Consider the following 25,240-nt stretch of genomic DNA (forward strand, 5'->3'; position numbering starts at 1 on the left):
TGGCGGTGTCTTGTTGCAGTTTGGAACTCTTTGCTGGGTGGTGACCAGTTTGTGCTGTATTCACTAATAAAGGTCCCATGAAATACTACTTCAAGACCAGCACAGACATTCAAAGCAGTGAGCATACAGCTGATGAAAACTTCAAACAGGAAAAACAGCAAATATGGTGGATAAACTGAAATGATACAATTTACTGTTACAAAGACCCCCTCCTGAAGGAGATACACAGGAACAGCAGCAAAGCATACTTCCACTCCATTGAGTGATGTCAAAGCAAGCACTGGCAGACGTGTATGCTTCTCTGAGCTGGGAAAGCATACAGAAATACAGCTGATCTTGATATTAGACACTGGTATTTTTACGAAAGAATCAAATTCTGTCTTTTAAATTACATCTACACACTGCTGAAACACACCCCCTCTCTCTGACACTGATGATCATTAACTAGCCATTTTTCATTTCATATTTATGTTTACTTAAAGCAATTCATCATGTCTGAATGTGGTTGAAGAGGACTTAATAGACTGGTGTACTTAACCTGTTACCAAATAAAATCAAGAGAAATGAATATGAAATTTCCTTGCTGATGCAGTGATCTTGTAGCAAGGTTAGTGGTCACAAAGGTAGGCATAACTTTGCCACAAAATCTTTATCATAAATGCTTCTGCCTGAAAATGCAATGGGAGACCAATGAACTTATGCTTTATTTCAGCACTGGAAAAACTGAGGACCATGGCAAAAATCTGGGAAACCTGCATTAAAAAGAGTTTTGGTCTTTGGCACCCAAAATAGGTAGAAGCTGCAGCATTTTGCTGACACCACCAAGCAGGCATTTATGACACTACAGTGACTAGACGCAAGCCATATGCCCAGCTTTGAAAAACCTGGCACAGGAAATGTAGTCAGAGAGTACAGAGAAAGACCAAAGTAAAACGGTAATTTTGTGTGTGACAATAAAATACATGGAATTCTATTTTTATCAATCTGATCAAATTATAATGCACAGACAAACAAGTTCCTTAAGCAACACTCCTGCTTCTTAATCCAGATATGAAAGTATAAAAGGCAGACATTAAATTTGGGAACTATTTACCATCCATAAAATAGAGCCAGACAACTGTTCAAACTGATGGGATCCACTCCACCTGGATTTCACTGTTGCTAAACCAAAATCACCTATTTTTACCGTTAGATCTTCATGAAGGAAAATGTCTGTTGTATATTAAGGAAAACATACTGCCTTTGGAATTAAACAGAAAAAAAGATAATGTTAGAAATTCAAGAGTTTATGTTATTATGCAGTTAAAAATATCCACTGCATTAGTCAATGAACTCTCTGCAACACATGGCTATCAGTATTTTTTTTCCTCAAGAGGTCATGAATTTCTTACTGATTACTAAAACCCCTTCATTTTCAGGCAGTGAATTGTTTTTTCAAACAAAAGATTGATGGGGTACTACCCATTTAAATGTTTCTTTGGCAAAACTAATTTAAGGCAACATTGACCAGAATTCCACTGGAATGCAGGTATAACAGGAAAAGTAATTTCAGAAGGAAAAACAAAATAATGACTGATGTGAAAAAAACATGGTTCTTTTTATATATATATATATATATATATATATATATATATATATATATATATATATAAAATGAACAAGACTAGGAAAACATATCTGAAATATTGCCAGAAAAGGGAGAACAAAACCAAAAGGAAAAAATGTGGAGCAGGAAATTGCTGACGTACATTATATCATCAAAATGAACACACAAAATTAACCAAATGAGAAAAATGCAGAACTCCCTAAATGACAGAGTTAACCACACAGTCAGACGTGTGGTCGAACCAGAGTTAAACACTGGATGCTGATGCCAGAAATATGACTTGTGTGGAAGAAAGCTGTAGCTTTCTGAGATAGCTGAAGTGTGCAAGGGAGAGACCTACATACAGAGAAAGCTAACCTATATGGGTAAGGACCGAACAAGCAGAAATGGTGATGTGAGTGGGTGAGGAACCTAGCATTCAGTGTTGGTGAAGTGGGTGAGGAAGATAACTATTATCCATTAATAGTTGACCTGGATCAGGGAGAGACCCAGCAACAAGCACTAGCAGACCTGGATGGAGAGAAGAATTGTTAAAGTGTACTGTGTATAACAAACATCAGAGAAAGAAAGGATTTTACTGACTTAAAGGATCACACTTGTAGGAAATATAAAACATTTAATAAAGTGGTACAAAGTTGCCAGAATTCAGAAAAGTTATGTAGGCTATGGTACTCTTAATTTTTTATAAATGAATGGAAAAAGCAGTATAGGAATACATCTCTAAATTCATCCCCAGGAAATATTGCTATTGACTAGGGGGTTAAGATGTGTATCTTTAAATGGACTAAGCATAAGGAAGAGTAAAAGGTCAATGGAACCCATTCAAGATCAATTAATATCACTAAGTAAATCACCAGCTGAAAAAATGACTAAAAAACAAAATGAGACAAAATGGTTTAGGGAAACTCTTCACTGACTCATGGGAAAGTTGGCAATGTTGGTGAAATAGCTTGGACAGTCATGGACAGTCACTTAAGAGTTTAAAGCAACTGTTACTTCACATTCTGAGATACAAATTACAGAGTTTGTAGTAATGCCCCTTGTGTTGTAAATGAGAATGCAGAAGCTTGGGAAAATAACTTGGAAATACTAGGTAACAAAGGTGGCCAAGTCAATCCTTGTTATATGCGAGTCAGTGCTTACTGGCATGAAAAATTGTCTGCGTAGTGTTGATAAACTCAGGGCTGTTATATAAGTGCTCTCCATGGTGCAAAAATGAAAGACACTAAATGGTAATAAAGAACAGTTAAAAGAAACGTGGTTTGCAGCAATTATGGTTCATGGAGGAAACAATGAAGAAGGCATAACTGATTTAGAGCTACCGTTGAAGAAAGTACAAGAAATAATTATATACTGTAACAAAATAAATGTGAAATGATTCTTTATTGACATAATCCCAACTCTAAAGCATAATTCAGGGGTAAGTGCTGAGGCTAGTACACTAAACAGTCTTATTAGAAAAGCAGATGTTAGAATCAAAAACTGGTCATTTCTGTTTCTGGAAATATGTGGCTGACAGTAAAGACTATTTTTGCAAAGGACGGCCTTCATCTTAGTCCCATGGCAAATAAAATATTACACCACAACTTGTTTGTTAAAGATTTTTTTTTTTAGAGGTAGAGTGATATCCCTACAGGAAGAAAGCCTAGTCAACACATGGATAATGTAGGTCTCATAGGTTCATACTAGGCTATCTGCCCTAGGGCATTTATAAGCCTAGCCAGAGTGTGTTTGGCTTTCGCCACCCATTTTAAATTAATTTTGCTATGCCCTTTTTCGAGGTTAGTATACTGTGCCTCTGTCTAACAGTGACACAGAAGTGATACCCGGGGTAAACCTACGATCTCCCATCCACTCATCAAGATTCCTCTTGAAGAGAGTCAATGAGGGACTCTGCTTAACCTGGACTGGGATTTTATTCCAGAGTGAAGGGAGCCTCTGGGTTATGAATCTGTCCCTCCAGCATGTCCTATTTATTTCAGTGCTGAGGTTCAAGTCTCTCGAGCGTGTAGCTCGATGGGATTTGGATTTTCTGAGGTGCAGCATGTCCATTAATTCCGGGTTGGACATGGCTTTATATGTCAGGCACAGATCGCCTCTGAGCAGGCGGTATGCCACATAGTAGAGCTGGAGTTTCTTTAACCGGGCAGCATATGGCATCTGTTTGAGCCCTTTGATCCTCTTGGTGAGGTACTTTTGGGGTCTTTCCAGTTGCTGCAGGTGTCTGGTAAGGTACATCACAAAAGGGGCATTGTACTCAATTATGGGCCTGATGAGGGATGAGTAAAGAGGCACGATGATGACCTCCCCTGATCTAGATGTGAATCCCTTCATGATTAGGTGGGCTATATAAAATGTTTTTCTAACCACTTTGGCCACGTGGTTTTCAAATGAGAGATTGCTATCAACTTGGGTCCCCAGTTCCCTAATTACTTCTTCCGTACTTAATGGATTATCACCTATGTGGTAATTTGTGGGCACACTGTTTTTGCCAAAGGGGATGACTATACACTTTTTGTTTAGCTTGAGGCCATGGCTCTGGCACCAGTTGTCTGTTTCTATGAGGCCCTTTTGTAGGATGCTTGTGTCGGCTGGAGAGTTGATTATGGCGCCTAGTTTGCAGTCATCTGCAAACTTGGTCAGCCACAGTCCTTCCGTGTTGGCCTGTACCTCCAAGAAATATATACCGAACAAGAGAGGTCCCAGAACTGAGCCTTGTGGGATGCCACTTGTAACTGGTTTGGAGTCTGACATGGCTCCAGCAATTCTAACCATGTGGGTTCTGTCCTTGAGCCAGTTTGCAACCCATCTAGTGACATAGGGGTTTATATTTAAGCTGGTGAGCTTATCTATAATGCCCAAGTGGGGTATTGTATCAAAGGCTTTTGCGAGGTCAAGGTAGGCTGTGTGGACCACCTTCCCCTCGTCAATGGCCTTGGTGACTGTTTCAAAGAAATCGACCAGGTTTAAGAGGCAGGATCTGCCCTTAACAAAGCCAAACTGGGCAGGATCCAGTGTCTGTAGGTCCCCAATATCTTTATTTATGAGGTCCATGATGATCCTTTCCATAGCTTTGCAGACCAAGCTAGTCAGGCTTATGTGGCGATAGTTTCCAGGATCCGTTGAGGCACCACCTTTGTGGAGAGGGACCACTGTTGCTGTACGCCACTCTTTGGGTACATATCCTGTAGTAAGGCTGAGATTGAACAGTAGTTTTATGATTGGGTTTAGCTCTTCTTGGAGTTCATGTAGGACGCAGCCCGGGACACCGTCTGGTCCCATTGATGCTGTGTCTTTTGCTTTGGAGAGGGCGGCTCTTACCTAAGCATCTGAGATGTCAGGGGGGCAGCACTCTGCTGGGATAGATATTTGCCCTTCTGGTGGGGGGGGAGGGGAGTTTGCACTGAACCTGTCAGCTAGGATGTTGGCAATGTCTGTAGGTTCGGTGTATTTTTTGTCATTTTGGACTAATTCTGAACATATCTGGGAATTCCCACCCGGGTTCCTAACATAACTAAAGAAAGCCTTGTGATTATCCTTAGTGTCCTGTGCAATTTTTCTCTCGAAGCTGGCCTTAGACGATTTTATGAGTGCCCGTAGTTTTTTGCTAATACTGATCAGAGATGCCTTCCCTTTTTGGGATTTTGCTCTATCATGTAGTAACTTCCTCCTTCTATTGTATAGTTTGTTTATGGCTGGGGTCCACCAGACAGGACGCCTGCCTTTGGAGGATTGGGTCTTGGTTTTATTTGGGATTGCATGATCCATGTATTCCTGAAGGTGTTCATAGAATACGTTTAAAAAAGGATTCTGCGGTCTGGGCCGTATTTTCCACAGGCCCGGGGGCTTCGAAGGATTCCACCTCGGTTTTGAGGAGTGTGAAATTTGCTTTAGAGAAGTTTTTCACTGTGGTTTTCTGGGCAGGGGGTGGGGTCAGGATGTGAATATCCAGTGAGATTAGTTTATGGTCTGATCTTACCAGTGAGGGATACACTTATGGTCTGGAGCATAGAGCCCCCATGTTGGTGATGATCAGGTCCAGTACGTTTTCCCCTCTTGTGGGAGTGGTAACAAGTTGTTCCATAGCATTTGAGTTTATAAATTCTAGGAACCTTTGGGCTAGGGATTTGGAGCTAGAGTAATGCTCCCAGTCTATGTTTGGGTAGATGAAGTCGCCCAATGTAATGGTGTTTGGAGAGACCTTCATATTTTCCAGTGTTCTCAGGAAGGCCGAGTGGGGTTCCTGGGTTTGGGAGGGTGGTCTGTAGCAGGCTATAAACTGGAAGGCAGTTTTACCCACTGTTAGTTGCACATGGATAGTCTCTGATGCTTCGTGCTGTGCCACCAACCTGGAGGTGTGGGTATCTTTGACGAATATTGATACTCCCCATCCTTTTGTGGTTCGGTCCAAGTTTTGGGGCCGAAAAGCATGGTATGAGGTATAACCTGGTAGTGCTGAGGTGCTCTCAGGAGCCTTGAACCAGGTTTCTGTTGCTGCACAGATATCGATGTTCTCCATGCTAAGGAGAGTTTCGAGTGCGTGCATCTTGAGGTTTAGACTTCTGGCGTTGAGTAGCATTACTCTTAGTTTCTTATCCCTTGTGATACCTATGGAGGTGGGTTTGTCTTTTGAGCCTTGCCTAAAAAAGGGACTATGGGGGTAGCAAGAGCCTTTGCTAATATCCGAAAGCCCAGGGGTGACAGGTGCAAGCCGTCCCTAGCGAAGCATCGTGGCTTGTCGAGCATGTCATCCCAGGCTGACAGGCATTGGATCCCCTTTGAATGACACCAATACTTAAGCCAATTGTTGAAATTGATCATCTTGTCTTCATATTGTGGCATCATTCTTGGTGAGGGTAAGATGTTACTCAAGGTCAGGGTCATACCGGCCTGGGCTACATGCTCAGAGAGCTCCTCTATGTCACTTTTCATGTAGTCCAGGGAGGTACGTCTCAGGTCATTCACACCAGCATGGACAATGACTGAGTCATATTTGTACTTGTCTTGGAGTGACCTGAGTGCTTGTGTTATGTGGTGGATCCTAGCGCCCGACAGGCAGCTCACCGTGACCTTCTCCTTGTTCAGCCTGGTGAGCGGGACGTCAGTGTGCCTGACGATAGTGTCACCTATTACAAGTGTATCAGGTGTGTTGTTTAGCCTTAAGGGCTGTGACTGTTCGGCACACTGGCTTTGTGAGCTATGTGTTGCATGTGTTTTGTTTTGGGGTAGCGGTTGCTTGGGTGTCTGCTTTGGAGGTCTCTGCTGCTTAGGCAGATTTTTATTTAGAGCATCCGAGTATGTTTTTGTGCATTTGGTTTGCTGTCGTGGTAGGTCTATGTGAGACTGGAATTGTAGTGAGTGTGGTTTCCTTCTCCTCCTGACTGGTTACGCCAGTACAGGAGTTGAGAGAGCTTAGCCTCCAATTTGGCTATATGGTTGCATCTCTCACATGTGTTGGAATTTGTTGGGAGGAGGAGAGGGTTGTCTGTGTACATGAGGCAGTTGTAACATTGCCTCAAGATTCCCAGATTCACCAGCTGGACCGGAGAGGAGATTGACAACTGACCTTTGGACATGCTAGAATAGTATTGGGAATTCCTTTATAATTGAAAAAGGGCCAATGGAGAACAAGGTACTCAAGGGGAGTTTGTGAGGGTGTAGTGCTTTTAATTTTTTAGTGCTGACTTATATAACTGCTTTAGTGAGCAAATGTCAGGCTTTAGAGTAGGAATAGGGTGTTTATTATGAGAACTAGATCAGTTCTAAGGGAAAAAGTGAAGAGCAGGCTTTGTGGAGCCGAGAATGGTTTAAACCCAATTAAGCGAGCTGCCCGATGCTGCGCTATGTGCAAAATCACGCAAAGCCGCGCCAAAGCGGGTTTCATACAGGAGGACTTGAAAGAGCTAGAAATTGGCCCAAAACGGCCAATAGACTACCAGATTCTTGTGCTGGGAACACTCCTTCAGGGATAGATAGGCTGCTCTAAGCTCCCCACTGCCACTGGTGAACAAAGAAGCCTTCCTTTATCCAAGAAAGGAAATGGGCAACACAGGAACTTTCCAAAAGTCCAGAATACAGCAAAGCCTGTATTTGGACTACTCTAGGTCAGGAAAGACGGGAAACAAGGATATTTTTTTTTTTCTTTTTTGCAACAAACAGCAGGAAAATGCAATAAATATGTAACACAGGCTAGTGTCACTTGAGTGCGTAGCCTCAACAGGTAAATGCAACAAACAGGACAAACTTTAAAAGTGCAGATGCAAAAACAACTTTAAACAGTTTAAAACAGTTCAAGAAGCAGAAATACTTGCAGTTTAGCTAGATCGGACAGTCGCCCAGGTATTAGCAGGAAAAAAAAAACACTTTTATCAGGTTAGCAGTCGCTCTTTTATCCTCTCTGCTGCTAGCACCACTCTGCAGGACCACGAGGAGCTTGGCTGAGTAGTAACAAGCGCAAAAACCGTGCCAAAGCGGGTTTTATACAGGGGGAATTGAAAGAGCTATTAATTGACCCAAAACGGCCAATAGACTACCAGATTCTTGTGCTGGGAACACTCCTCCAGGGATAGATAGGCTGCTCTAAGCTCCTCACTGCCACTGGTGAACAAAGAAGCCTCCCTTTATCCAAGAAAGGAAATGGGCAACACAGTAACTTTCCAAAAGTCCAGAATACAGCAAAGCCTGTATTTGGACTACTCTAGGTCAGGAAAGACGGGAAACAAGGATAATTTATTTGTTTTTTTTTTTCTTTTTTTGCAACAAACAGCAGGAAAATGCAATAAATATGTAACACAGGCTAGCGCACTAGACTGTGTAGCCTCAACAGGTAAATGCAACAAACAGGACAAACTTTCAAGTACAAACACAAAAGCACGCTAAAGCTGGCTTTAAAGCAGGGGGTTAGAAAGAGATAGGAAATGGCCTAAAACAGCCAATAAGCTACAAGTCACTGGGCTGGAACCACTCCTCAAGGGACAGATAGGCTGCTCAGAGCTCCCCACTCTCACTGGTGAACAAAGAAGCTTCCTCCTATCCAAATAAGGATATGGGCAACACAGGAACTGTGACAGCCCAGAGATCAGCAATACCTGAAGACTGGACTATTCTAGTTCAGTAAAGGCGGGAAAACAAGGATATTTTTTTTGTTTTTTTCTTTTTCTTTCTTTTTTTTTTTTTTTACACAGTAGCAGAAATTAGGTACAGAAACACAGTAAATGCTTTAATTCGGCTAGCGCACTTGAATGTGTAGCCTACCAGTTAAACTAAGCAAAAACAAACTTTAAAAGTGCAAAAAACTCAGAAATACAGGCAGGAATGCAATAAAACAACTTTGCAGAGCTTATTTAGATAAGAAACAGAGAAGTCTATATATACAGAAAAGCAGCTAAAACACACAAACACTTCAGATGCAGTGCAACCTAGAGCACTTGAGTTGTAGCAATATTAAGGCAATTACAGTTATAATAAATGCTCTGAAATATACTCTATATTTCCAAAATGTTTGAGAAGCACAGTCAGAACACAAGGAGATTCAGGCAAAAAAAAAAATTTTTTTTTTTTTTTGAAAGGGAAAAAGGAGAAACAGAAGGCCTTATCCAATGTTCTCTCTGTATTAGGTAGAATGAGCTAATGACACTAGACTGGGAGGAGTGTCACAGATCAGATTTACAGTAGGGGTGGGCAACTGCAAAGCCACCAAGTATAACAGCAAGACACCAACTGGGAGGGGGGGGGGTTGCGACAAAAACAATAGCCTACAGACACAGTAAGCACTAGAGAAAGCCACAAATGAAAGTTTTTAAACAGATAAAGATTTGTAAAGATACAGAATGCTTTTAACTGCAAACAAATCAGTTACTTGTGCAGATTAGTTAATAGCAATAAAGTACACTCAAAGACTAAAAAGCAGTCAATAAAAGTGCTATATATTAATTGTTAGAAACAATAATCTGTATAAATAATCGGAAAAAAAAAAACAGGATACTTGTATATCTCAGCTAACAGTTGTGGTCAACAACTCTCATCCACTCTGCTCAGTGTGTATGGTTCTGAATCAAGCAGTATGAATAACAAATGTGATGGAATTTCTCTAATGGTAGATTTAGAAAACGTAGGTCCATAGGTAAGTACAAAGCAATCAGTCTGCAGACCATTTCAAGCCTAGCCAAAAAACCCTATTCAAAAGATTCCCTAGCCTCAAGGAGGGCAAGACGAGATAAACTGGGAGAGAATTTGTGGCTACCCATCCAATTATCTAGGTTTCCCTTGAAGATGGAAGGGATGCTTACTCAGTTTGACATTTAGTGAAAGTTTATTCCAAATGTGACAGATACATTGGGATATGAATATATCATGCCATCATGTCTTATTTAGTTGCTGAAGAAGGTTTAGTTCCATTAAGAGTATTTGAGGTACCATTAGTTATGCAAAGAAACAGTAGGTCCAAACAGGGTTGGATTTTTCATTGTTCAAAAGGGTAGACAGGTATTTGTTGACTGGTGTGTAAGAGCAAGTACAGAGAAAGGGCTACCCGTCTCTCTTGACAGCCAAGATTTTTTGAGGCCACTAACCTTTTTAATTATGAATGCCTGGGGCCTCAAGTTGTGCAACATGTTTAGACAAATACATGTATGTCAAATGATGCATTATATTCAATAATGAGTCAGATAACGTATATGTAAAGGGGAATTAAAATTTCTTTGGATCTGCTGGAGATGCCTTTGGAAATTAAATTAACCAGATAAGAAACTTTCCACAGCAGTTTGGAGACATGATGGTCAAATGATAAGGAATTGTCAACAAGAATACCTACACCCCTAACAGGTGTCTGAATGGAGGGGTTCATCAATTATATGACAAGTGAAATGGTTTTATTTACCAAAATTAATTAATACTACATTGTTTTACATTTAATTTGAGACCATTATCCTTGAACCAATTGTTAACCTGGTCTAACCATGTTGCACCAACTGTGAGTCAGGTGAAGACTGCATAACACCCGATTAGTCGTGTGCAAAAAGAATTAACCATAGGTCAGAAGTGATAGCCTGAAGGTCTGAAAAATATATGCCAAGTAGGGGGGGGGCCTAAAACTGAGCTTCTGTGGTACACCACTGGTAACATTTTTGTTTTCACAAGTGGCACCTGTGACTCTTAATTACATGGGTTCTTGTCAGACAATCAGTTAGCTATCCACCACGCAATAAAAGGATTTATATATATATTTACAAGTTAGTCGATAATCCCTGCATGGAGAATAGTGTCAAGGCCTTGGCCATGTGTAGATATACTGTACAAACTGTATAACCACTACCCACTGCTTCAGTTACTTTTTCAAAGAGATTAAGGAGTTTAAAAAAGCAGGGCTTTCCTTTGACAAAGTCAAACTGATGAAGGTCCAGGGTTAAAAGATTTTCTATCTCCAGACTAATGAAGCCTGAGATAATGCATTCCATACCTTTACATATAAGGCTAATGAAACTAAAGTGTCTAGGGTTGGGCCACCCTTGTGTAATGCCATTATAATAGTTGTTGTCCAGTCTTCAGGAATGTAACCAGTGTAGAGGCTTAGATTAAAGAGGTTATGTAGGGGTTCAGAAAGACCACATATGGCACTGATAATCAGGCTACCTGGTATGTTACCAAGGCCCATGCATTAAGGATTCTTAGTTTTGAGAGGGATGAGCAAACTTGTTCCATAACAAAAGGAATGGTTGGGGTTCTACAATCTGTGGAATACCTATAACTCTAGGTGGAGTAAAATTTGTACTAAATTTGTTAGCTAGGATATTCGCTATTTCATTTGGGTGACAGTGTGCAGTATTATTGTGGACTAGTCTAAACAGTGCAGCGTGATAAAGATTTTCCATTATTTTTGGATTTAGTGGTTATTTTTTTGTTTGTTTTAATGGTTATTTATTTCATACTCAGCTTTCATAACACTTCCCTTAAGCTCTTGGTTAATTTGCTTATATGTGCTCTTAAGTTACGTAGAATGAGACTTCTTATAAACATTATGCAGTCGCTTCCTCTTGTCATATAATCTCTTTATAGTGGCATTCCACCACAGGGGGGGTTGTTTTTAAATTTCTCATTATATTTGGTAAAGCCTTACCAATACAACTATTTAAGCGGGAGTAGAAATCTGAGGCATAGACAGCAGCTTTACCAATGGGATCCTTCAGAGATGGATTACAGCAGAATTTATTTAAGTCATCAAGTTACTGAAGAGGCTTTACATTTGGGAACTCCCTAAACACAAAGCTATTTACGGGGGAAGTACCACCAGTTTTAAAGGAAAATGTCACTATATTAGGGTATGATTTAATAAGGAATAATGATACATATGGACATATGTAAGAAATGATCATATTTGTGAGGACTAGATCAGGGATACTGGGGCCCCTAGTAGGATGTTTAACTATTTGTGAAAGAGTTATTAGCATTTGTAATATTAAGGAAGCGTTAGGCATGCCGGCCACTGGCAGTTCAGGTCAGCTAATTTACTGATGACAGTTGAAGACCCCCAGTAGAAAAATCTTGGGTTTAACAGGAATTTCATTTAATGTGATTTGATAGCTAGCATGCACAGAATGGGACATGCAGGGTGTTCTGTAGCTAGCCATGAAGTGGTAAATAGTCTTATTTATGGTAATTTGTCCTTCTAGGAATTCACATGTGAGGTTCCATTGATATTACGGGTTTACTTCACCCTGTCGAAGCAGACAGCATCGAAGCTGATCTTGTCGGCACCAAAATGTAGAAAGTGAAAGTCATCGCACATGTAAACGGAAATCTCCTTAAGGGGAGATTTCCATTTACTGCAATGTAGCGTGATCTCAGAGTTGGTATATTTAAGTAGCGGAGGGTGTGGGGGGTGCAGTGGGGCTTGCCACCCTGCATAGAGCAATTTGTGTTGTGTTTTGGTGTTTGTTTTTTTTTTGTGTGTGTGTTCAATTTTCGGGGGTTTCGATATTTTCGTGTCGATTATTACGCTGTCCACAGTTTGAGTTTTCGACAGCGTAATATAAACGCGATATTGCTGCTATTACTGAGAACTGTTATAAATTATGCTTTTGCCCCAGATAAATTTTGCTTCTTATAAAGGGTTTTTCTTGGGTGCCTTCCATGCAGAGTCTACATGTTCTCCTTGTGGTCACTTGGGTTTCCTCCCACATCCCAAAGATATGCTGTAGGTGGCTTGGACTCTCTAAATTGGCACTAGGCGTGAGTGCGTGCGTGCATGTGCCTTCGGTGGAAGGTTGGGTGCTGGGCTGACAACTCGACACTGTAAAACTCCACTGCCAATCACGAGAGGACAGCTGATCCGCTGTGGCGACCTCTAACTGGGAAAAGCTGAAAGAAGAGGAGTCTAGAAGTATCAAAGTATTCAGTTTATATAAAAAGTACACTGGGGTCAGTTATTAATAAATTGTGATTCTTATGAAATTATTGCAATAATTTTCAACATAGGTAAGATATTAAACAAAACTGTTTTTATAGACCATCTTCTTTAAAAAGGAAGAATATAAGAATTGGACAATCACACTATGGTGGGCTGTCATGGGGACGAGCTTTATTCTTGGCAGTAACCTTAATCTCATTAGAACTGAAGGGAATGTACATGAAAGAGTCTAGTATGCTGGATAATTTTTAAATTCTTACTTTTCTGCTGAACATGTATACCAGCAGTGAAAGTATCCTAAACAAGGTTATGTCTTCTCAGAAAGTTGATGTCAGTAATATTATCATCTCATTTCCACTTGGTTCTTCTGTCCATTCTACTGTTAAATGAACTATTGGATATAAGCCATTTTTGAATCAAACTGGTATTATTATTGAGCTGACTATAAATCTCTAGGTTAATTCTTAACAGTATGCATTACTAGAGAAAATTGTACCTGAAAAAAAAAGTTTCCCATAGGTCTTCTAACCTTCCTTGGTTTAACCTTAAAATAAACAGTATCAAAAAAAGAAAAAGAGGGTGTTGTGAAAGGTATAGATAAAATCCTTATAGGTTCACAGGTAAGTACTAGGCTAGCTTCCCTTGCTGACCATTTTAAACGTAGCCGATTTCCCTTTTTGTGCTCATTTGGTTAGAGACTGGCCTTACCCATCCCATGGTTGATAATTATATACCACCCCTAATGAGAATAACTGAGATCGTACCATAGATAATCTGAAGGGGCCCATGCACGAGATAAAGCATTTAGGAGCTGCCTCTGTCAATTCAGTAGTATAGGGGGCAGTCCTGGGGTACTGTACTTTTTTTGTTTCCCATCCACAAATCCAAGTTGTGCTTGAATATGGACAGGTATGTACTTTGTTTTATGTAGATAGGGAGACTGTTCTAGAGCAGCTGTATCCTCTGTGAGATATTCCTGTCCCTCCAAACTGTTCTGTTAATGATACGAAAGATGTTTAGATCCCTAGACCATGCCACTTGACTTGCTGATATGCAGTATATCCATCAGTACTGGGTTGAAGGATGCCTTGTATGCCAGAGACACAGGGCACCTCTTAGCATTCTGTAGGACACAGAGTATAGTGTGTCTAATAAAACCGTATAAAGAAGTGGTTGGTGAACTTGTAATTACTCTTGGATTTCCTGATTATTCTGAGTTGAACTTGGGTCAGAATTTAGGTAACGATCCTAAACTGGTTAATAAATATGTAATGCAAAGAAATACTGCTGGAACTCCTAAAATTAGCATTTTATGTGATGTTAAACTAGAAAAAAGCTATCCAGGAGTAATGGTGGAAAGGTCTGCAGAGTATTTTAGCAATGCTACTGTTGGCCATAGTACAATGGACATTTTATGACTGCCCTTTAATTACAAAGGATAAGTTAAGAAAGCACTGAGCAAAATCAAAGTAAACACTGCCTCTGGTTCTGATGGCATAAATGGTCTTCTTATCATTATTAAAGAAGAGTATTAAATATATTCTACAACTCTTTCAAATACATCTAAAGTATGGCTTTGTTCCTACTTACTGAAGAGCCTTTACTGTTCCATTAAACAAAGCAGGTGATAAGTTAGGTACCGAGAATTCTAGACCAGTTGGGTTCTATTAGTGATTATATAAAGCATGCCTGACCATACATTTTTAATGTTTATCAAGATGCCTTTACATCAGGAAGATCTGTAGCAACTAAATTAATATGTTTTTATATGGACTTGGCAGTTGATGTGATCTGAGTCCCTTTACTCAGTACCCCATCATTGTATTATAAAGGTCTTAGAAGACTGGAGATTTAACCCATTTGTCATTGGATGGTTTATAAATTGGCTATGTAACATGTTAGTCACTGTGACCATTTGTATTCATGTGTGTGTGTGGGGGGGGGGGGGGGGTAGATCAAGAGATCTGTTTATACCTAGGGGAGTCTCCCAGGGCTCAGTGTTAGGTCCTTTTCATTTCCATAATTTTTATGAATAATATTCTAACAGCTGATAAGATGTTGGGTTGGAAAGTTTGCAGATGTTTTAAAAGTGTCAGGGGTAGTTACTTTTGTAAATGAGCAACTTGTACTCCAGTACTGTTTAGATTCTATTTTTGAATGGGCCCAACTTAATGGCATGAGGTTTAATGACACAAAGTGTAAGCTGATTCATATAGGAAAGCATAACCATATGTATCCATAGAGTTTAGATTGTGGAGACAAGCTGTAACACCTTATCATAACAGTAGATGTCCTTCTCTTCACTGTTGCAGTATTCTTAACATGAGGGATCCCCTGTCAAGGGTGGCCCGATGTCCGGCCATGTATACCTTCATAAGCCTGACAGCCACATCTTCGAAACTGCTGCCGTGAACTGCAAACTGCGAAATTCAAAAATTGCGAAAACCGAAGTGCTGAATTACAAAATCTTACCCCTTTTTTGACCCATGGTAGCACTCGTTTTGGCGGTGGAGCGAACGGAAATGTCGAAATTCGATACATTTATGATGTTTAGGGAAGTCAGCATGCCGGAATTCGCTTAAACAGTTCACGTATATGCAGATTCAAAGAATGTGCTTTCAAACTTATGAAGGTATATCGTCCAGCCAGTATACCAAAGCCTTTAGGTTATAAATGATATGCCATACGTCACAGGTATGCGCCCTGTGCTAGATGTAGGGCATAAAGGTGACATCCACACATATCCTTAGAACTGACACCCTCAAGAGGTATGCTAGCCCTAGGATACCAGAGGGTAAAGCACACAGCCAGAGGGACAAAAGACCAGGGGGGGGAGGGATGGATTGAATATTGCAACAGTGAAGTGAAGGACATCTACGTTATATTAAGATTTTACATAACTGTACTATGTCCTTCCATTACACTGTTGCAGTATTCTTAACAAGAGGGAGAGTGCAAAAGCTCAGGAAAAAGATACGGAGGAGGAATGGCCAGCAGAGCCTAAGAACCCATGAAGAATGGCCCTAGCAAAACCAGATCTAGCCCTGGATATGATATCCAACTTGCAGTGCTTGGTAAAGGTATGCATAGACCACCAGGTAGCTGCCTCAAGGATAGAATTAGTATCCAATCCCTTCAAAAAAAGCACCAGAGGTAGCCACAGTCGTAGCACAGTGAGCGTTGACCATAGAAGGAAGGCTCTTACCATGACTACAACAAAAAAAAGAAATGGCTTTAGAAATCCAAGAGGAAACAGTCTGCTTGGAAACTGCCAAACCTAATGATCCAGGATGAAAAGAAACAAAAAGCTGATCAGATTTTCGAAAAGCTTTAGTTTTGTCCAAATACAATCCGAGTTGTCTATACACATCCAAAGTTTTCAATACCTTCTCACTAGCAGACTGCTGAGAAGGAAAAAAAGGTGGGCAAATTAACAGACCGATCAAGAGACAACTCATTCACACCTTAGGCATAATAGAAAGATTGGTATGAAGAGACACTCTGTCCTTATGAAAAACTAAAACAGGACGAACAATATAAGGGGCTTGAAGCTCAAACACCTGTCTTGCAGAAGTAAGGGCTAACAAAAAAAAAAAAACAGTCTTCCAAAGAACAATGTGGTAAGAAAGCTGAAGATGCAGGCTCGAAAGAAGCCCAAGTCAGTTTCTCCAAAACAAAATTTAGAACCCTGGAAGGAGGAACAGGCTTCCTGGAAGGTCTAATATGAAGGACACCTTTAAGAAGCTGTTTGGCCTTGAACCTAGAGGCCAAAGGAGGAGCTAAAGACAGCCAAGCAGAAATAGTGGAGAGGTGGGCTTTAATAGAAGAATATGACAACCCAGCATTGAGCAATTCACGCAAATAAGAGAGAACCACAGGAACATCCACAATAAGTTGGTCCAGGTTATGAAAAAGACACCAAATGGAAAATCTCTTCCATTTGGATAAGTAGGATTTCCTAGTAGTGGGTTTCCTGGCCTCCTGCAGAACCCAGAGCATGTCCTCAGAAAAAAGGTGCCTAAAAGGGAATCAAAATTCTGTTGGCCTACAGGGAAAGAAAATAGCAGGTAGTCCACAGTCGAGTTAAAAATGGAATATCATTTTGTGTTTTAATAAAGGATTTTCAAAAAGGGTATTCTATTTTTAACTCAACTGTGCACTACCTACTATGTTCTATTTTATTTTGTAGTACATATTTTGCAGTTCGATTTTTATTAGTGAACTAGGTGCATAACATAATTCAAGGAGTGAACTTCTCACCCTCCATACTGCAAAGTTTCTTCTTGGTTTGTTCAAGAATAACAGAGCAGAACAGTAGGGGAGGAGGGAGGGAGCGAATACTGCAACATTGAAGAGAAGGACATCTACTTTAAGAATTTACACAACTGTATTATGTACTTCCAAGTCACTGTTGCAGTATCCTTTACATAATGGAGTGTACAAAAGCTTAAGAGGAAACTCGGAAAGAGGAAGGCACAGAAGAGCTATCTAGAAACCCATGTGGGATAGCTCTAGCAAAGCCAGCTCTTGCTCTGGAAACAACATCCAACTTGTAATGTTTAGTGAACGTATGGACTGAAGTCTAAGTAGCAGCCTCAAGGATGGAACTAGTGTTCAGTCCTTTGAAAAAGACATCAAAGGAAGAACCACTCTGGCAGAGTGAGCCTTTACAGAGGCAGAGAGACATCCATCATGAAAGGAGTAACAAAAAAAAAAAAAAAAGTCTTAGAGATCCAGGAAGAAAAGACCTGGGATGAAAGGAAAAAAAAAAGGTACTCAGATTTGTGAATGGCCTTGGTCTTAGCCAAATAATATCTGAGCGGTCTATGCAAACCCAAGGTGAGAAGAACCTTCTCACTAGCAGACTGCAGAGAAGGGAAAAATGAGGGTAAATTAATAGACTGATTAAGAGACAGCTCATTGACTACCTTGTCATAAATGAAGGATTAGTATGAAGAGACATCCTGTCCCTGTGAAAAACTAAGAAAGGAGGAACATCTAGAACAGCCTGAAATTCAGATACTCTCTTAGTTCAAGTAAGGGCCAAAAGAACAGTCTTAAGTACAATGCTGCAAGGAAGCTGAAAAGCTGCAGAATCAAAAGAAGCCTGAGTCAGTTTTTCAGAAACAAAACTGATGTCCCAGAAAGGTGCGACGGGCTTCCTGGAAAGCCTAATATGAAGGATGCCTTTAAGAAATTGTTTGATCCCAAAACCTACAGGCTAGAGGAGTCAAGAGCAGACAAGCAAAAATAGTTGAAAGGTAAGCTTTAACTGAAGAATATGGTAACCCAGCATGGAGCAACTCACATAAATAAGAGAACCAGAGGAACCCCTACTGAAAAAGGAACCCTGGTTATGACAGAGGCTGACAGAGGCACCAAACAGAAATTATTTTCCATTTGGACAGATACGATTTCCTGGTAGTGGGTTTATTGCCACCCTACAGAGCCTTAAGCACATTCTCAGAACACAGTTGCCTAAAAGGGATCAAAACCCTATCCCCATAGCATCAATTGAAGAGTGGACCAGTGAGGATGGATAACAGACAATTGTCTTGTGTGAGAAGATCCACCCGGTATTGTAAACTGTGGTAATTGGCCCTGGCTAAATGAAGGGTGAGGAAGCAATGCTGTCTGGAGTAAAAGGGAGTCACCAGCAAGATTTTGGAGGAAGTCTGGCTTGATCTTGACCAGGACCCTCGGAATCCAGGGAAAGGAAGGTAAGGCAAGGCATAGGGAAACATCCTCTTCCAAGGAAAAGATAGAGCTTCCAACTTCCAAGCCAGATAACGTGGGACTTTGGAACAGGAGAGGAAGTTGTCTGTTCAGAGGAGAGGCAAAAAAGTCTATAAGAGGAATATCTTACCGATGAACAATGTCCAGAAACACTTCTCTGTGAAACATCCATTCATGAGCTTGTCTGCTGGACAGGCTCAAAAAGTCTGCCACTATATTTTGCTCTGAAGGAATGTAGACCGCCTGAAGTGTCACTTGATACTGGACAGCTAGTTCCCAGACCTGAGAAGTGGGTCTGCAAAGAAGGTAGGACTGCGTCTCCCCCTTGACTGTCGATACACAATATCACTGTGGTATTGTCTGTGAAAACTCTGAAAATATGAAATTTGGAAGAAAGATGGAATGAAAAGCCTGAACAGCTAAAAGGAGAGCTGGGGAAGCCAGAGACTCTGGACTTTGATTAAACCGAAGGAAGCTCTTCACCTCCTGTCCAAAGCATCCGAAAAATATTATTGAGATGGGACTGCAGGATGGAAAGGAAGCCTTGGGTTGAGAGAAAGTTGATGAATCCACTACTGAAGCTCAAGTTTGAGACATGGAAAAAGGCGGACTAGGAAATCCAGTGGATGATGGTGCTGAAGCCACAGTGATTTGAGGCACCACTGTAGTTTTCTCAAATGCAGCCCGGCTCGAAGCAGCATAGGAATGGTGAAATACATGAATCCTAGAACCCTGAGAAAATCCCTGACTGACTGAAGCCAGATGAAGAAGGAGAGACTGACAAAAGGCTAATGAGAGAGGGCTTTGGGTGGAGGCAGGGACGCCAGAGTGGCAAATGTCTGGAACCTGCAACACAGGAAAAACATGACCCTGAGTAGGAACCGGGACTGATTTCTGAAATTTTACAGTAAACCACAGGCTTTGTAGCAGACAAACAGTAAACTGGAGGCGCTGAAACAAAACCTTGGGGGACAAAGTCTGAATAGGCAGGTCATCTAGATAAGGAAAGATCTGAACCTCTCTCAACCTGCAGAAGGCAATGACAGGAGCAAGGAATTTGGTGAATACCCTTAGGGCTGTAGAAAGGCCAAAGGGCAAAGCAGAGAACTGAAATTGCAAGGAATAAACACAAACGTAAAAACTTTCCAAAGGGGGGTGGATGGGGATGTGGAGGTTGGCATCCTTGAGATCCAGAGATACAAAGAAGGTCTGGGGAAGAGGAAAGTACAGTTGTGTACACATACCATAAATGTAGATGTTCGAGTGCATTCACTGTTGCAGTCATCACACTTGGGTTATCTATCTGCAGGTAGCCCTCAGTTGGCCTGAATACCATAGAGACAGTATTTTCTGCATTGGTTGCTATCGCTCCAGGACTGACGTCAGGTCACCAGGGGTATAAAAACAGGCAGCCGACGGCATTACATCAGTTTTTCTTGCCCCAAATGTCATGAGCCCCCCAAATAGGGAGCTAAGTTATGGTGGGGAAAACACCACCAATAAAAAGTAAATACGAATCCCCTGAAAGGGGTAAGTAACAGGCATAGAGAGGAAAGAGAGAGAGAAACAAGGGGGCTGGAGGGAGGGAAACCAGGACTGTAACAGTGAATACACTTGAATATCTACATTTATGGTAAGTGTACACAACTCTACTATGTTCTTCATGTTTCACTGTTGCAGTCATCACACTTGGGTAGATTCCCAATACTGAAGAAGAGTGGAGGCAGTCAAGAAGAGTTGGGGCTGGCTAGTATGCCTTGCAGGACTGCTGTTGCAAAACCCGCCCTGGATTTGGAAAAGATAGGCAGGTGGTAATGCTTGGTGAAGGTGTGTACAGAACTCCAGGTAGCAGCTTCCGGGATGTCTCTGGTAGGGACTCCCCTGAAGAATGCTGTAGAGGTAGAAGTTGCCCTAGTGGAATGTGTTCTGACCCCCTGCTGGGCTGGTTTCTCATGGTGCTTGTAGCAGAAATGGATGCAGAGTGCTATCCATTTGGAAATTGTTTGTTTAGAAATGGCCTTGCCCTCTGCCCCTGTTGCAAAGCTGACTAGTAACTGGTCAGATTTCCTGAAGGGATTAGTCCTATCAAGGTAGAATCTGAGCTGTCTGTGCACATCCAAAGAGTGCAGGATCCTTTCCCCTTTATTTTGAGGATTAGGGAAGAAGGTTGGCAAATGGATAGCTTGGTTGAGAGCCACACTGGATACCACTTTAGGCATCAAGGAAGGGTTAGTCCCGAGGGAAACCCTGTCAGCATGGAAAATAAGGGTTCCACAGCCAAGAGTGCTTGTAGCTCATACATTCTTCTAGCTGAAGTGATGGCCAGAAGTAAGGCTGTTTTTCAAGACAGGAATTTAGACGCTGCAGGCTCAAAGTGGGGAAGCGTGAGCATTTCCAGTACAAAGTTAAGGTCCCAAGCAGGGCTGGGTGCCCTCCTTGGCGGCCTTAAGTGGTTTGCCCTCTCAAAAACTGTTTGATAAGAGGGTGAGAGAAGAGAGGTGGCTCAGTGTTGTAATGAGCTGAAATGGCAGAGGCATGGATCTTAATGGAAAAGGATAGGCCTCTGTGGAGTAGATCTGCTAAGTAATCCAGGATTAGAGGCAGAGAGCACGGGTTTGTGCCCTCTCATTTAGATTGCATCCAGGAGCAGTACCTTTTCCACTTATCAGCACAGGATTTCCTTGTGCTGGGCCTTCTGGCTTCAAGAATGACGTCCAGCACCTGCTTGCTTAGGCTGGTTACAGGGGGAGAATTCCCAGAATAAGCCAGGCTGCAAGATTTAGGGTTTACAGTTGCAGATGCAAGATCTGCCCCCCCCCCCCTGCTGAGAGAACAGGGTTGGGTTGTGGTGTAGGTGCCAGGGTGCGCAGGAGTGGGTACCAGTAATAGCGTGGCCAGTCCAGGGCAATCAGAATTGTCCTTCGTCAGTCCTGTCTTATCTTGAGCAATACTCTCGAGAGAAGGGGCAAAGGGGGAAGGCATAGACTGAGAGATGTACCCACTGGAAGGATAGGACATCCACTTTCCAGGCACTGCTGTGAGGAGTCCTGGTGCAGAATTTGCTGAGCTGATGATTGCAGGGAGAGGCAAATAGATCCACCTCTGGGGTACCCCATTTCTGAATCAGAAGGTTGAAGGTGCTGGGCTCTAATTGCCACTCATATGGATCTAGGAGATTTCTGCTCAAGTCCTCTGCCAGTGAGTTTTGTTTGCATGGCAGGAATTGAACTTGCAGATGGACCTGCATGTCCAAGGCTGTGTTACACAGGGCCATGGCTAGTCTGCAGAGTGGGTAAGTGTGTCCCCTCCCCCCGCTTGTTGATGTACCACATAACTGTGGGTGTCTGTTTTTATTAGCAGGTGTCCTTGTGACAGTGGGGATCTGAAAGCTGTAAGAGCATGCTGTACAACTAGCATCATTTTTTGGTTGATGTGCAGATGAATTTGACTTGGGCTCCAGCGGCCCTGAATGCACTTGCCGTCCAAGTGTGACCCCCATGCATAGTCTGATGCATCTGTGGTTAGGGTCTGGGCGGCGAGGGGTTGATTAAAGGGCAGTCCTTTGTTGTGGTTGCATGCTGCTGCCCACCAAAGAAACTCTGTTCCTAGAAAGGGTATGATATGAATGACTGTTTCCAGGTCATGAGAATGTTGGCACCAAAGACTTTTCAAGTACCACTGAAGTTTCCTCATATGCAGTTTGGCATATGGAATTAGTAGGATGCATGAGGCCATGAACCCTAGGGCCTGCAGGATTTTCCTTGCGGATAGCTGGGTTCTGGTGGCCATGTGAGTAAAATAGTCTGTCAGATAGGCTTGTTTTTCTGGAGTGAGGAATGCCATCTGGGATGCGGTGTCCAAGCTTGCACCCAGTAATACAATCTTTTGACTGCGGACAAGTTGTGATTTATTTTCATTGATGGTGTACTCCAGGGAGGTTAGAAGGTTTTTTACACATGTCAGGTGCTCCAAGAGCATTTCGTGACTGTCTGCCTAAATCAGGCAGTCGTCCAGGTATGGGTAAATGTGGATATTTCTCTGTCTGCAGTAAGCAATGGCTGGAGCCAGGCATTTTCTGAATACTCTGGCAGCAGTGGATAAGCCAAAGGGAAGTCCAGAGAACTGATAATGCATAGATCCTGCTCTGAAGCGTAGATATTTCCTGCATGAGTCCCTTATAGGGATGTGCAAATAGGCTTCTTTAAAGTTTAGGGTGACTAACCAGGCATCCTTGGCTAGCACAGGTAGAAGCTGCTGCAGGGTGAGCATTTTGAAATTTGGTACCACCAGGAAGGTGTTGGGAATTGACACATCTAGGATTGGGTGCCAAGTGCCCTCTTTTCTGGGTACCAGGAAGAATCTGTTATAGAATCATTGGCCTGTCTGTTCCGCAGGAACAGGTTGAATTGCCTTTAGAGAGAGCAGGGATTGAACTTGATTTTGTGCCTCTGCCCACTGGTTTGGAGGAAGGTCTGGGAACCCTTTTGGGGTGGCAGTGAGTGGAAGTAAAACATGTACCCCTTGGATACAATGTTGAGGACCCATCGGTCTTTGGTGATGAAAATCAAGTTTTTTGCATGAAGGGCAAGTTTTCCTCCTAGGGGCACAAGTAGTTGGGCAGAGGTGGGGAGTGGAGTTGAGAAGTCATTGGGAATTCTTTCCGTAAGGGGTTGGCTTAGCACTAACTGCTTTGGAGGTGGAGGCACTCCATTGCTTAGGTCTCTGCATACCCTGAGACTGTAGTCTGGGTGGCCTGTTACCCCTGGATTTGGTTTGAAGGGGCTGGAAAGGACCAATGTTTCGAGGGGCAATGCTTACTAAATCTACGAGGCTGTACTTGCAAAAATTCTTTAACTGTCTGCATAGATTTAGCTTTTTCTTCCATCTTTTTAAGAACCTCTTCTGCTTTGGTGCCAAACAGACTGTACTTGTGCAAAGGAGCGTCTAATAACTTTGCTTTGACATGTTCTGGCAAGGTCTGTTCCTTAAGCCAAGAATGTCTTCTCAGTACAGAACCAGTGACTTCTGCTCTGCAAGATGCTTCTAGGGCATCAAAACCACACTGCAATGCATGCTTTCTGACTTGGCTTGCAGAATGCATTAGCTCTTGCAATTCTTTGCTTTCTGCAGTGTCTGTAAAGTTTGCTATTTTTTGCTTAAGTTCCATAATATGTTGTTGGTACTTCAGCATATGAAACTGACAATTCAGAGCCCTATTGGCGAGAGTTGCAGAGGTATATGCTTTCTTATGCCATCTGTCCAAAGCTCTGGAATCCCTGTCCGAAGGGGTGGGATTCTTAGCTGTAGTAGCTTTGATACCTTTAGGCCCCTGGGAAATGATCTCTGGATCAGCAGTAGGATTTTTGAAAAGGAATTTGTGAGAATCAGGTACTCTGTAGTACCTGTCTGGTTTCCTAAGAGCAAGGGGTAAAGTATCAGGGGGTAAGGCTGGATTCCATAAAGACATCAACAACTTCCAGGACTGGGGGTATTGCTAAAGGCCTATGTTGTGGCAAATCTAGAAATTATCTGAGTCTCTTTTTGGACTGAGGATAGTCTTGGCATTCCCAATGGAAATGCTCTCTTAAGGTATGTAAGGTTTCACCAAAAGAAAAATCTTCTGGAGGAGAGGTAGAGGGAATGGATTCCTCTACATCAGAATTTTCATAAGCAGATAAGGGCATGTCTTCATAATTAGATACCTCAGAATCATCGGACTCTTGGTCTGTTGAAGCTGCAGGGGGACTGGTTTCTTTTCCTCTTAGCAGGGGAAGGCTGGCTTCCCCTAACCAGCATAAGGTCTTCTGCCATTTTAAGCATTTGATGTTGTGGCAAGGAAGCCGGTGCATGCGCTTTGGTCAGTTTTCTAGGCGTAGCACATACTCTTGGCCTTAGAAACTCTGTAGTTTTAGACCTGTAGATGTGAAAGAGGTCGTCGGTTTGTGTCGAACATCGGTAGTGCGAAGACCTTCCTCAGAAGCTGATGCCTGCTCATCGGCTCTGGACCCATCCAAGGTAGAGACATCTGCAGGTTCCATAGTCAAAGAAGAGTCTCGTGGCATACCGGATGAGTACCGGCAAACTGGTGAATAGCTTAATGAAAGCGTCGTCGGCAGTTTTGGACCTGTGCGGTCTGTCTCTGCCTTTATCCTTATGTTTTTTTGGAATATCGGTAGCCTGAAGGCTTACCGAAGCCATTTCGGAATACAGAAATCGAGAACAAAAGTATTTAGCGACAATAAGGGCCCGATGACGATTGGTTCGGGTGTTGAACAAGGCACAAAACCAACAGCGAGGCCCGTCGTGGACTGGGCCTAAACAGGTGACGCAGTAAGAATGAAAATCTCGGTGTGGTATTTGGTTTCCACAGGCAAGACAATTGTTAACTTTTTCTGACATCGGTTAGAGCAAGAAAAAAAGATCCCCAATGGGGTACTTAGCTTTAGAAGACTTCAGGATGATTCAATTTGAAAACGAAAAACTCAGATAGCGGC

At 42.1% G+C, this 25,240-nt stretch overlaps 1 protein-coding gene across 1 annotated transcript in view; it reads right to left on the minus strand.

Annotated features, from left to right (window-relative positions):
- The window catches only part of BRAF (B-Raf proto-oncogene, serine/threonine kinase), a 1,627,514-nt gene that overhangs the window by 391,634 nt on the left and 1,210,640 nt on the right, over window positions 1-25,240 (minus strand). Inside the window, exon 16 of the mRNA XM_044088485.1 lies at window positions 1,094-1,212. Coding sequence (XP_043944420.1) covers window positions 1,094-1,212 — 119 coding nt within the window. The remainder of the gene's footprint in view (window positions 1-1,093; window positions 1,213-25,240) is intronic.

The sequence above is a fragment of the Protopterus annectens genome, chromosome 11.part0 (genome assembly GCF_019279795.1).
Source record: "Protopterus annectens isolate FY-2018-M chromosome 11.part0, PAN1.0, whole genome shotgun sequence".
Taxonomy (NCBI): domain Eukaryota; kingdom Metazoa; phylum Chordata; order Ceratodontiformes; family Protopteridae; genus Protopterus; species Protopterus annectens.